Raw genomic sequence first — 13,771 nt, 5'->3', positions numbered from 1 at the left:
TTGGCGAATATTTTGTCTACCTTTATATTGGAGGGCAAGTACCCAAGTCTGTATTTTAACGCAAGTTGCCCTCTCCCACAACTAAATCAGTCACCAGTGATGTCTTTTTTTTAAAATGTGAGAGTTTTGAGTATTTTTCAAAACTGTATGAATGCACGAGGACAATAATGGGTCCCTCAATACTATGCAGTACATTGAAATGTTTTCCTATTTTGCAAATATTTTGGAAGTGATGTTTCAATGTTTCATTGCCCCCTTTTCCCCACTGCAGGCAGCACCCACATATGACTCTCTAATGCAGATGGACTACCTCGACATGGTGATTAATGAAAACCTGAGGCTTTTTCCCCCGGGCGGAAGACTGGATAGAATGTGCAAGAAGACCATTGAAATCAATGGAGTGACTATTCCGGGGGGGACACTGGTGATGATACCGGCCTACGTGATGCATCGTGACCCAGAGTATTGGCCAGATCCGGAGACATTCGATCCCGAAAGGTACCTCCGATATTAGTCTGAGGAAAAAGAAAAGGGAGCTGAAAAGAGCTCTGGTAGATTAACTGGCTCTTCTTGGGTGGACACCATACCCAAAGAGAGGTGGTTTTAGGGAGATTTGCACTCGAACCTGCCCAACTCTGTCTTCTCAGCTCAATAATTGTGCATACAAACCTTTTCTCACCTAGCTACACTGCCCTCAGAGCCCTGATTCTGAAAGAGAATAAATTATTGTTTCTCAGTTAGATCTGAAATGCAACCACACTATAGAAATCCTTCTGGACAGTTATGTGCACAACACAGTCCTTTAATTTGCCAGTGGTTTGATAGGGGAAGACAAGGTCATGAGCAAGAATGCCAACCCATTTGCTGTGTTTTTTTCTCCTTCTGACTATATACAGGTTCAGTAAAGAGAAAAAAGAGGCCCGGGACCCTTACACTTTCTTACCCTTTGGGGCTGGGCCCAGGAATTGCATTGGGATGAGGTTTGCTCTTCTGGCCATGAAAGTGGCCATGGCTGTCCTGCTGCAGAATTTTTCCTTCCAGACATGTCAAGAGACACCGGTCAGTAACAAAACTACGTGGTGGCTTTGAAACATGTTTTTCTTGTGTGGGTATAGGGATGGCACATTTTGAAAGTATAGCATTCAACTGATGCTTGTTTTTTTGTGTAATCACCTGCCGCAATCAAAAAGGGCAGAACATACAACTCTTGGACGCAAAACTGAAAATAATGGCCAGAGGAATTTGCATAGCTTTGATTACTTTAATCTCCATTACTCCTAGCCCTACCCTTCCTCACTGCAGTACTTACTCATGATCCACCCCAACAGAACCTTTTACCAAACATGTCTACTTTTTGTCTTTTTTCTTTGTAACCCCTCCCCCACCACCCAACCATAAATCTTACAAATCCTATATATAAAGAATCTGACCTGGCTTACAATCCTCCTGTCCATACCCAAGGAGCCTGCACAATCATAGAAGAAGGGGAGGAGGGTGTAGGTTCTGTGATCAGTAAGACTAAGGCGTGATGAATATTTCTGGTAATTAGTCATAGCATTACCTGCACATCCCCCTTCGTCATAGTCCTTACACATGAAGTTGACCAAAGATCAGACCGGAACTGACTCAGGCCAGAGTGTAGTGACACCGCTGCACAGTGGGAGCAGCAGCAACCCCATGGGGGTTCACAAGCAATCACCAAGGAAAGGAAGACAGCCAATACTGGGGAACGCCAGAGAATAACAGACACTCCAGGCAGTGATCAGGGAAGAAGCGATCCACAGACTTATATGATGATGGAGATTGTTGGACAGGTCAGATGCGTTGTTCCATAGATATGAGGAAGGCAGTTGGACTATTAAAACAAGTAGACGAAAAGAAGACATTTTTGAGAAAGGATAATGTCATAAGGTGGATCACCTAAGTGCTGTGACAAGAAAAAGGGAAGTGGTGGTAATGCACAGGTTTGTGGTGTGCAGACTAGAGTGTTCTTGACACAGTTTTTGATGTGCCGCTATTTTATAGATTCTCAATCCAATGCATGACACCTGGCTTCTTTCCTTAGTGAAATGGAGCAGTGCACTTTGTGAAATTGGGCGGCACACCTCATAGGTTTCAGCCACGACCATATGAGCAGACCAACCCCCAACACACCCCTTTTAACACCATCTCACAATTGTCACTTTTGCACATATGTAGATTGACCATATAAGATTCCCTTGGGAGTTCCATGATCTTCGCTTTCATACACCAGCGATGGCCACAAACAAAATAATGTCTTTTTCTGTGAGTCGATCTATTGAGTTAATCTGCAAAATAAACTCGATTGGTGCCATCCTTAATTTGATTTTGTAAATAACTCAAGAACGTTCTACTACCACATTAGTTTGTCCTTCCAAGATGTGTTCCAAGTATTAGATCATTATCCCAAGTGATTTGTTACTTCTTTGATTGTTATGTTTTGACTCTACTGTGCTCTGGTGCCCTAAACAAGGCTCGCAAATCAGAATATTTAAAAATAAAAAATAAATGAATTACCTACAAGAGAGACACCCTTGCTAATAGCTTTTGTTGCCAACGAGGGCGCACAAATGGCTACAGAAAGTGCATCCTTCTGCTCCTGGATTAGAAGACCAGTTCTAGATGGTATACAGTGATAATAACGAATTCATAATAACAAATTACTTTTTCAGTGAATAAAAAATAAAGAAAAAATATCGAATTTTTGAGTAAAGGTATATATGGGGTTGGGGTAAGGGATTAAAAAGGGTGCGGAGGGGTTTGGGGTGTGAAAATAACACTATGGAAACGGGGGTTTGGGGAGGACCCCACAAATTGAAAACCAAAAAATAAATCGATATTTTTTCATTATTTTAAATTCACTAAAAAAGTTTACATTATTGGTGAATTCGTTATAAACACATGGAACCATTCTAGATATCAGAATTGGACAGGTGCCTGTTCAGGAGGAGAAGAATTCACTGACGGGCCCATAGGTCAGCGCTCACCCTCTAGAACTTGTAAGACAAGATAGCTGCACCATGTGAGGACAGTGGGTGCAGGATTCACTTACTCCAACACGACTCAATAATGAGGACTCAGTAATTTGGCAAAGGGAAGTCTGTTTAATGACAAGTACATCAAAAAGGGAAGCAGTCAGGAATCAGCATTGTTGTGACCACTCGTCTCGCTCCGACTTCCTCGAACTTCAGTTGAACAGCAATTCTTATAGGCAATATTCGTCATCATTGACGTCTAACTCTACAAAAACTCGACATGCAATATAATTGGTTAGGAAAGGTAACTTAAGTATAGGTGCTATATCTGTATATGATAATAGGGCATGCAGATTGGATAACTCTTATTGGGTGGGCATCTACGCCCATTCCACTACATCACACGTGATTGACGTCACTACAAGTACAACGTCTTATTGTTTCTACTATGTATAGGACTCCAGATAACTTGGTCCTTTGTGATTGGGCAGGTTACACCCCTAGACATAAATCCCCATTTTGATTAGCGGTATGCAGAATGGACACCCATGTGCCTGGTGTCCCAAGTTTCACCTTGCCTCCCTTCCATCAGTGTCTTAGGGCTATGTGTCAATTAGTTGGCTGGGTATAGCCTCGAAACTGTAGCTTCTTATCAGGAAAAGTTATGGCATCCTCGGGTCCTGGATGACATCAGGCGGTGGTACTTCTTCGCGCCTGGCTGGTCACGTGTTAGTTCACCATGAATCTGCTTCAGTTTCCAGCTTTTAGTGTATTTAATTCTGTTTCGGCCTCGCCACCTGCATGGGCCCCCCTTATCTTGACCTTTATGTGGCAGGCTGGTATGCTCTGAAGTTGGAGCCTTGTTAGCTGATGCTCTCCTCCCTTTCTCTGGTTGACTTCAATTTCCTAGGCATGAGCCGCTCTTTGTTGAGTTTCGATTCCGCTCCTTCTCTTGACTCTGGCTGGGTTCTGAAACTCGGCCTGTCAGGCCCCAGGCAACCTGGGTACATTTCTGCTTTTACAAAATGGAGTTTCACTTGCATAATGTGCCTTATTGAGGTAGATATATGGTTAGCGCTTGCCGCTCTAATCTTCTACTAAGCATTGCAAGCAGTATCGATATCTTTAGCTTCTTGCGTTCCAAGCCTATTTACACACGTTTAACTGGTCGGTTGCTTCCATCTTGTCTCGTAGGAACGTTTCCTCACGTTTTAACATCGTCTGTTCTCTGTGTCCATTACATTTATTTTCGTAGTTACTCGCACTGGCGTGCTATATTCGATAGCTGCTTTTGTTCATTCACAAGTCTGTTCAGGCCCTTTTGTCATTTTCACTGGCCTTCCATTAGGGATCTTTGGGTCTCCTCATGGACCGTCTGTAGGTACTCTTCTTATTTCCTCATCAGTCAGGTCTCTTTGCTTCCACCCTGGCTCGACATCAACCATTATTTTCATCCTTATGGCTTTCTTCACAGTTTTCTGGCACTGTGCGATGATTATCTTGATAACACAGACTCCTAACAGTACCATTGCTAATAAGGCTCCCAAAAACTTGAATATATCTGCCATCCATCGTGGGACCCACGAGAATAGGCCTCCAAAGCAGCTGTCATCGTCCACTTCATCACTGTCATCGATCATCTGGTTTTTCAGGTTTGTCAACATACTTATGGCCTCTGTTAGGGTTCCGTTTTCTTCATCGTGTGATGGTACAAATGTGCAACATGATTCTCCAATTTTTGCACAAACACCTCCATCCATTGCTGTGATCATGTCAAGCACATATCTGTTTTGGAGGGTCATCAGTCTGATTGCTCTCAGCTCTTCTTTGATCGCGTTGAATCCTTTTATAGTGGTATTGATGGTCTCCAATAACTCCCATCTGGTTATCTGCAACCATTTAGCATTCACTTCAATTTGGATGTGTGGCAAGAGCATCGTTGTGAATACCGTTGAGGTGAGGCTGAACAGCCTGTGTTCATACGGGATTGCATGGAAAGCCTCTTCTGATTTGGTAGAAAAGTAATTTTCTCTCTTCATTCTGGATACCAATTCTACAGATCTCCTTCTTCTTAGATGAGCATCTGCTTTTGGGAAACTGTCCAACTTCAGGTCATTCTTAGGGATCACTAGCGCGGGAATGTGGACATTCACTAGTGTGCATATGCTTCCTCAGTTTTTCGGCAGCCTTATGTATGCCTTGGATCCACACGCCCAGTAATGGTCCATAGTAACTATGGTTCCTTGTGTCATTCCGGGGGCTTCAAAGAGTCGTCTGCAGTTTACATTCTCTCCCATCTTCCTCATGCCATTATTTCGGAAGTATAGTTTTGGGCTTTCCAGTGGTACTATCTGCAGGGGTCCTCCTCTGTCTTCGACCCATGTTAGCACCTTTACCAGTTTTGGCCATAGAGGTTTGCATAACCTCTGCAAATTCTCTACTGCTTCTTTTTAGGCTCCAAGGACCATCCAAGCTCGGAATATTACTACTCCTTCTTCCCATCCATTTGGGGAAACCACTGTTCCCCAGATCTGCATTTGGCCTCTGTTCTTCCAGATTTGTGCCTCTTCTGCAGTTTTTCCTTGAATGATCAGTCCCGGGTTTGTCACCCATCGTGTTCCTGATCCTTTGACGTCAGGATTCTCGTATCCAATCACGTGATTCCTGGTGTACGCCCTGTTTCTTGTTTTAATGTTCTGGACGTAGCCATCTTCGTCTGGGTAGTCCTTTTCGGTGACCCATATCAGTGAAGCGTCTCTTCCCATAAATTGTCCTCTGGTGTTGCACATTGCTACGTGTGACATACAGTGTGCTATGGGGACATCAATTTCTACAGCCACAAAGATTTTGAATTTGCCCATGCTGTACAGCAGGAGAGCACAGACGAAGCATTCTCCTTCTGACTGCCTTCGTCCTACTTCCTTCATGTGCTAGTACCATATGTTGTTTCCGAGATGGGCTATGCTGTCTAGGTAATCATTGAGTTCATTGTTGTCTTCATGTGGGTTTCTCTTAATCCTCAATGTCCTTTTGTAGATGTGTCTATATGACTCTTTCTTGTTGGAGGATTCTCGGACATGCTTGTTAGCGGAGCAGGTTTCATTACCTGTATTGCTGTGGTAGGAGAAGGTTTTTTGTTTCCTTTCCTTTCCTTTTGTAATGTTTCATCAAGGTTCTCCGGCTGCCATTGACTCACCAACTCCCCAACGTGTGGCTGTGTTGTATATCTGGTGCTTGTTAGAAGTGTTCGAGCTGGCATGCTTGTTATTATAGTCTCTGTAGTTCTATTTTTCAGCTCCTCGTGCAGTTTCTTTGCTCTGACTATAAATGGGAACAAATAATCTATCAGAGCTTGTGTTTTTCTCTGTGAGTTCCTTTGTGGCTATTTCTGTTTTTTTCGAGGGATTTTGCTATGCCCTCTCTCTTGGGTTTCTCAATTGACTTCTCTTGGTTACTTTCACTATTTTCTGGAACTGATTGTTCAGCAGGCTGTCTCCCCTTCTCTGCAACCTTCGTTGGAGGCCCTGTAGCCATTGACACTTGCCCTTGTCTGTGTGCATCCTGTGTGTGGGTGCGTGCAGTGGTCAGTGCAGCGTTTTCATTCATTCCGTGCTGACCCTGTCACCAGCTTTTCTCTTCATTTGTTACCTCAAATGTGTCTAAATTACCGCTAATTACATTTAATTTTAGTTTGTTACTTTTATCATCTGGTTTTCTTGGGACTGGAATGACTATATAGGGTCTGGGTGCTTTTGTAGGCCCCAGATGTTCATCATCTGGTGGGTGCACTGAGATTGGGACACTTCGTGCACCAATAAAGAAAGCAGTTCTGATTGTTAATGACAGAAAAACAATAATAATAACTATACATATACACATAATCGTTCGGAATGACAATTTGAAACATTTTCTTCCAGGGAAGTGGGGGCACCCTTCTGCTGGGGGTAAAACCAAGTTACTGTTCTGGGCCCCCATTTCGAATGAGTTCATAGTCAGTTATGTATTCCTTTTCTTGCTCTGATCTCGTAGTTCGAGAGTTCATTACTATTAAAGTGACAAGTGTCCCCCTCTCTTGTGGGTGATGATGGTAGTCTCTAGGTATGCAGTACAGTTCCTGTGCTAGACTATGGAAAAGGTTTAGGCTGCCAACTTTGGTACCTCACATTCATTATGCATATCTATAGTAGGTGAGGTCCCAGTGCACTCCTCGAATTTACTTTGGTCCTGAGGACATGCTGGAACTTGCTCAATGCGAAGGAAGGAAGAGATGGAACTGCTAAAAATCACACAAAAATAAAATGTTGTAAAAATAAAAATAAAAGTGAACATGAAAAATAAAAATGAAGATGAAAATAAAATAAAAATAAGGTAGCGTAGAGGGTAAGTACGAAGAAAAAATAGGATGGTGTAGTTCTTGTCTTTGCTCTCCTCGATCTGTCCTGCGGCTGAGTGGTTGAAGAACTGTGTCTCTATCCTCGATCTGTCCCACAGCAAAAGTCTTATTGGAATCTCCTAAGGTAATCTCGCTGGAAGTTGGATAGCTCCACCTGGAGCATTACGCCGTGGAGGAGTGTGCCCATGTGTGGAGCATTGGCCGAATCTCTAAGGAAGGTGATGACGTCAACATCTGCAGGCCTCCCCACCATTTCCGGATAGTCTGTGACTAGTCTAAGCAGGACATTGAGTGCCAGCCGGGTGTCCTCGGGAGATAGGGACATTTGTCCTGGTCATTAGCTTTCTTTTTGATTAGCACAGTCTTTACACTTTCCTGCTGCGTGGTTTGTGACCACGTAATTTAGCTTGATCCACAATTGGTTCAGGTATTCATTGTTTCTTGGATCTCTGATGAATGTTAGGGTATCCGTGGTTCTCCCTACAAGTCCTGGGCATTCCTCTATGATGCGAAAGAAGAGCGTGTATGTCAGCTCATCAATGATCATTTGTGGTGGAAGCATCTGTGTCCTTATCACCGTACTCGGGCAGTACAATGAAGGCTTCCGCGATGACAGTCAGTAGTGCCAGATTATTTTCTTGTTGGCTGGATCTTGGACAAAGTCTGTGATAATGGTAACTCTCCCTACAAGCGATGGATATCTCTCTAGCACTAACTGAAAACAGGGAAGCACAGCTCTTGTAATATTCCTGTTGGGGGATGTCATGCATTCTGCAAAACAAAGTCTGGGTGTTGGTTGATTCAGCTGACTGTGTGATGTTCTTAACTTTTGCTCTTAGTTCATCAAAGTCTCGTTTACTAATAATGCTTCAGGATACCGTGTTACACTCTCAGAGAATATTTTGTTTACAGTCTGTCAGAGTCTTGATTCTTTGTACTACTTGGGCATGACGTGCTTTCAAAAGTTGTTTTATCAATGTTGTTGTGGCTTTGGATGTGCGATTCTCTTCTTCACCCTGCAATTAGAATGCACAGAGTGTTCGTGATGTCCTTATCCCCCTTTGCTTGGAGAAACTGTCCAGTTTTATGCCACAGCTTGCATCCGGGTTCTTTGTCTTGATTTTCCTGCTCATGCGTCCTTCTTCCTCGTCATAGCTATCGTCTGCACGTGCTGAGGTTCTTCCCCGTTGTCTGTGGTTTCTTCGTGGTTAGATACAGCTTGGGGGCTCTCTCCTATATAAGGTTTAATGTCATTTATGAAGATCCATGCCCTTCTGCCCTGGAGCTTGACAGCTGGAAGGGTTGCAGTCTTCTACGATGAAAGGGCCATTGAATCGTGGCTCATCCCACCTCTTCCTGGTAAATTTCTTCACAAACATGTTGTCACCAGAGAAGACGAGGGGTGCATGTAGACCATGTGTGGGGTCAGCTTCAGCACTTCCTGATGTGTTTTGTGCTGCACTGTCCCCTTTTCGCTGTCGCTGCAGCTGGCCTGAAATGACAGAGGCGCTGGATGTCATACAGTTAAGGTACTCCTGCATCTCTGTTCCCAGAACCTCTCTAGTTGGTTGGGCATCACATCTAGCTCTATCTCGGGGGGTGAGAGGGGTCCTCATCCTTCTGCCTGTAACTATCTTGTGCGGCGTAAGATGATGGTCGGAGCCGAGTTGGTTCCGGAGTGCATACAATGCCAGTGGTAGACAGTGCAGCCATCCCTTTTTTAATGTGAGCTTCAACTTGGCTATCCTCTCCTTTAACAGGCTGTTGAGCCGCTCACATATCCCATTCCCCTCCGGGTGATACGCTGACGAGAACTTGTGCTTTATACCAAGCAACAAGCTGATCTGTTCGAACACTGCATTAACAAAGTGAGCCCCATTGTCTGATCTCATCACCTCGCACACCCCCAATCTAGGGAACACTTCCCTCACTAGAAATTTTTCAGCACAGGTAGCGTCTGGGTGTGTACAGGGACCTGCTTCTATCCTTCTAGAGAATGGGCACACCACAACAATTAAATACCTGTACCCGGGGCACACTTGAATCATGTCAACATAGTCGATATGCAAGTGCTGGAATGGTCCATTCGGCCGGGGGATAACTCCTCTCACTACTTTTAATGTGTGCCCAGCGGTGAACTGAATTTGGTGTGAACCAGTCTTCTGCAAGCGTTGCAGCAAGATTTTCTTTTGTCATATGTATAGGGTAGAGTAACTGCTCCAATGCTACCTTCAGTAGGGTGACAGGCATTACCGGTTTACCAGTGCTGTCCTGCCTCCACAAACCGTCAGAGGGGTTTAAGGAACACCCTTGATGCTTCCTAAATTCTTCTCCTCCTGTGGCGCCTCCCCCTGGAGCTCCATTAGCTGAGTCTGCCTTATGTCACTATAGGCCTCTGGTGTGACTCGTGCTACCATCATATGCTCATGGGTACGTGCCACTTCTACGTTCATGATTGTTTCATTTTTGGATGCCATGCGTTTTGCTTTCGTGTCCGCTTCATGATTTCTGCGTGACACAAAGTCTGCCCCCTTGGTATGGGCGGCGCATTTCATGACTGCTATGCCCACTGGGAGCTGTAATGCTTTTATCAACCTGTCCAATAAGGCTGCATGTTGCACTGGCATGCCGTCTGCTCGGAGGTAGCCCCTCCTTTTCCAGCGGGCTAAGCCTGCGTGCACTGTGGACGTCACATAGGCTGAGTCACTGTACACCATTACTTCCTGGTCTGCATGATTCTCAATGGCGAGTATCAGCGCCAATAGTTCTGCAGCTTGAGCTGAATAGTGAGATGGTATTCGCGCACTGACGAGTACCTGAAACTCCCCATTCGCCAGGTGTTTCACTATGGCCACGCCTGTATATCTTTGTCCGTCTTCTTGATCGATTCTCGAAGAACCGTCAGTGAACACGATTTCACCACTGGCCAGGGCATTTTCCTTTACCCTGGGGATTTCATCATAGAATTCCTCTTAATTCGCACAGTCATGTATAGGTTGTCCCTCTGTGACTGGCTCAGCTATGAACGTAGCAGGGTTTACAGTTTTACATCAAACTATTTTGATCGATGGGTTGGAGATAATCACCTCATAGGCAGATGCCCTCTGTGATGTCAGCGTGCCCTTTGGCTTCTCTAGTATGGCGAATAACGAGTGCTCGACGTACAATGTCATGGAGCACCTCAACACAATAGATGACGCCTTTTCAATGGCGAACGCGGCAGCAGCTAGATTTTGTTCGATGGGAAGTGGCCCCTCATGACCGGGTCCAGACTCCCGCTGTAATCTGCTAGGGGCTTGTACCCCAGCGAGGTTCGCTGCGCGAGCACTGCCGTCATAAAATTACCATCAGCGTGTGAGAACAGGTAGAATTCCTCTGCATAATTAGGAATCCTGACAACTGGGGCCTTATAAATTGCCCCCTTAAGTTCTGCAAACCCCTTCTCCATTGCCTCAGTCCATTCAATTTCTCCTTTTGTTGCCTGGGCTTTCTTCAAAGCCTGAAGAAAGGGCATGGTATACGAGCTGTAGTCGAAAACCCATGCTCTGACATAATTGCACAGGCCTAAGAAGCTTTGCATTTGTTTTATTGTGGGTGGTTTAGCCGTGTTCATGATAGCTTCAGCCCTTTCTGGGGTTACCTTTTTCCCTTCGTATGTACAGCACCTCTCGCTGACAGTATTGCAACTTTTCCTTATCAACTTTGTATCCTTTCTCAGCCAGGATTGTCAGTAGCTGGACAGAGTTGCGCCTGCATTGTTCCTTAGTGATGCTGCAGATCAGAATGTCATCCAAATGCTGCAAAACAACACTGTCTACTGCAATATTGTTTAGGTCCATCTGCAGAACTCTGTTGAAAATGGATGGAGACTCACAGTACCCCTGTGGCAACATTGTGCTTTTCAGGCACATTTGTCTGAAAGTAAATGACTTCAGATCGTGAGACTCATGGTGCAACGGGATTGAGAAAAACGCATTTTGCAGGTCAATCACTGTGAAATATTTTGCCTCATTTGGTATGTTGCACAGAATTGTGGATGGATTAGGGACTAGAGGGAATTCGGCTTCAACTATATTGTTTAATGCCCGTAAATCTTGGATTAAACGCCAAGACACTCCCTTTGATTTCTTGACAGGGTAAATCACTGTGTTGCACGGTGATTCTGACGTCACTAGAATGCCCTGCTCCATCATGGCGGAAATTTTCGCGATTCCTTCATCTGCCTCTCTGGACATAGGATATTGTCGTGCTCTTAGTAAAATTGGTCCTGGTTTCAGTTTAATTTTCACTTCACCTGCCCCCTTCAGAAGGCCTACGTCATAGGGCCCTGTAGTCCATACCGCGGCAGGCACTTGGGCCATGTCGTCATCAAAGTATTCTGGACGTATCAGCGCCAACATCATTCTCTGTGGCACCTCCCGTTTGATCATTTTGACACAAAATGTGAGACTTACTTCGACCCTCCTCTCTTCCGTGTCAGGGTGTTCTTCGAACAGATCATCATCGGTGACGTCAGTCTCTTGGTACCCTTCTTCGATGGCGATAATCGCACACCATTGTCTCCCTTCATCATCGTATCCTTCAACCAACACCACTTTCCCTCGCCCTGCGGCAGACTGTATCATTTAGGGAAATACTTGTCCCTCCTCTTCATGTATAGGTATTCTCGGTCTGAATAGGAACTCATCAGGTGTCCTCATGGTTCTATCAGCGAGGCCTGGCAATCCCGTTATGAGCACCCGCACCTCATATGCGAAGACTTCTGGCTCTAACGGTATAGCTCTCATGGCTATGCGCCCTGAGTATGCTCTGACCATTTCGCACACGTTTGAATAATGCATTCCTGGAGTGGAGCACACTATACCGTTCTCGGTAAACAAGATTGTTATATTCAACTTAGTCATTAAGTCCCGACCCAGAATGTTTACTGGGGTCTGACGTGAATATAATAAGGGTACATTCATTTTGTGCTCTCCCACAAAGACTGGGAGTGCATCTGTAAAGGGAACTCTACTGTGAGCTCCTGTGAAACTCTGAGTATCTATGGCCTCGCCGGACATGGAAAACTTGCCTTCTTGTATGCACGAGCGCGTCGCACCCGTGTCAACTAAGAAGGAATATTCTTTACCCCCTATGACCACATTCACCCTAGGTTCCCTATTAGGGTCTGGTGTCACTGATAGGATAGAACACATTAGAGTCCCCTGTGAGCTGTCCTATTTCATATATAAGTTCGGCCCCAGGGTTGACTCCCCCTCCGAAGCTAGTGCCCTGTGACATTTGCAGTGGTGCCTGCTGGGATTGTCCCTGCGGTACGTTCCCCATGTGCGGGGGTTGAACCACTTGCTGTGCACCTTGCTGCAGGCCTTGGGCCTGCTGCTGCACTGTGTGATTTTGTGCACTGCCCTGCTGCGGGACGGCAGGCTGATTCACCATGCCTGCCCCATCCATTGGCTAGTTTGCCACATGCCTTGGCTTCTGCACACGCACACCACATGTCCTGTCATTCCACAGAGCCAACACACTGGCGGTGGTCGGGCCATCTGTCCATCTGGCGTAGCTGGACTGCCCATCTGCGCATTCTGGATGCCACCTTGATTATTCTGAAAACCTCCCTGGTTACCTCGAAACCCTCCCTGATTACTCTGCCATCCTCTTCCTCCAAAACCCCTTCCCCTCGGGTAAAATCCTGTGTTACCCTGATTGTTGTGCGATGGGTTAGTCGCTTGCTGTGCACTTGGTTCAACTGGGCTTGTCAGCATGGTTCCCTCGAGAGCATACTTTGAGAGTTTCTTTTGCACCAGCTTTGCCTCCTCACCCTTATGAGTTGCCTCCTTTTTCCAGTTCTTTTCCTGCAACAATCTACATTAGTGTGCAATTGTCAACTGTATTTCTGCCCACGGTTTAGCTTCTATTCCTACCAATTTATTGAGCTGTTTTTGCACTGACTCAGGCAACCCTTGGCATAATATAAAGTAGAATACAGGGATAGATTTCGTCCAAGAATGCGTTTCGAGAACCCACGAATCTTGAAATTTCTGGATATAGATCAACGGATCCTCTGACTCTTTCATTTTCTAAGTCATTATAGCCCCCATATCAGAAGTGTTTGGATATAGCATTCGCAGCGCTTTCCACACTGCTGCCCTACAGTTATTAAATGGCGCTCCGTCATGGGAGGTGTTAGTTAGGGTTACCCTAGGATAGCCTGCCCGTTTCCATACATCATCTGCTCTTTCACCAAGTATGGCAATTAGGAGGCCCTTAATGTCCCCTATAGCTAGGGTGACACCCCCGTCATTTTCTCTAATTCATGTATTCACTTCCCGGGTCCCGATTTCAGCATTGGAAGCTTATTTTTCCGGTTCTCTCGCTCCGTGTG

General features: G+C 45.3%; 1 protein-coding gene across 3 annotated transcripts in view; it reads left to right on the top strand.

The window, feature by feature from the left end:
- The window catches only part of LOC138569529 (cytochrome P450 3A21-like), a 542,158-nt gene that overhangs the window by 498,469 nt on the left and 29,918 nt on the right, over nucleotides 1-13,771 (top strand). For 2 of the 3 annotated variants that reach the window (XM_069647582.1, XM_069647583.1), the window contains 2 exons: nucleotides 272-498; nucleotides 897-1,059. In XM_069647582.1, coding sequence (XP_069503683.1) covers nucleotides 272-498; nucleotides 897-1,059 — 390 coding nt within the window. The remainder of the gene's footprint in view (nucleotides 1-271; nucleotides 499-896; nucleotides 1,060-13,771) is intronic. The other variant, XM_069647584.1, reaches the window with a different exon arrangement.

The sequence above is a fragment of the Ambystoma mexicanum genome, chromosome 2q (assembly GCF_040938575.1).
Source record: "Ambystoma mexicanum isolate Mex_15411 chromosome 2q, UKY_AmexF1_1, whole genome shotgun sequence".
NCBI classification, from domain to species: Eukaryota; Metazoa; Chordata; class Amphibia; order Caudata; family Ambystomatidae; genus Ambystoma; species Ambystoma mexicanum.
This window is presented reverse-complemented; position numbering and strand designations above follow the sequence as displayed.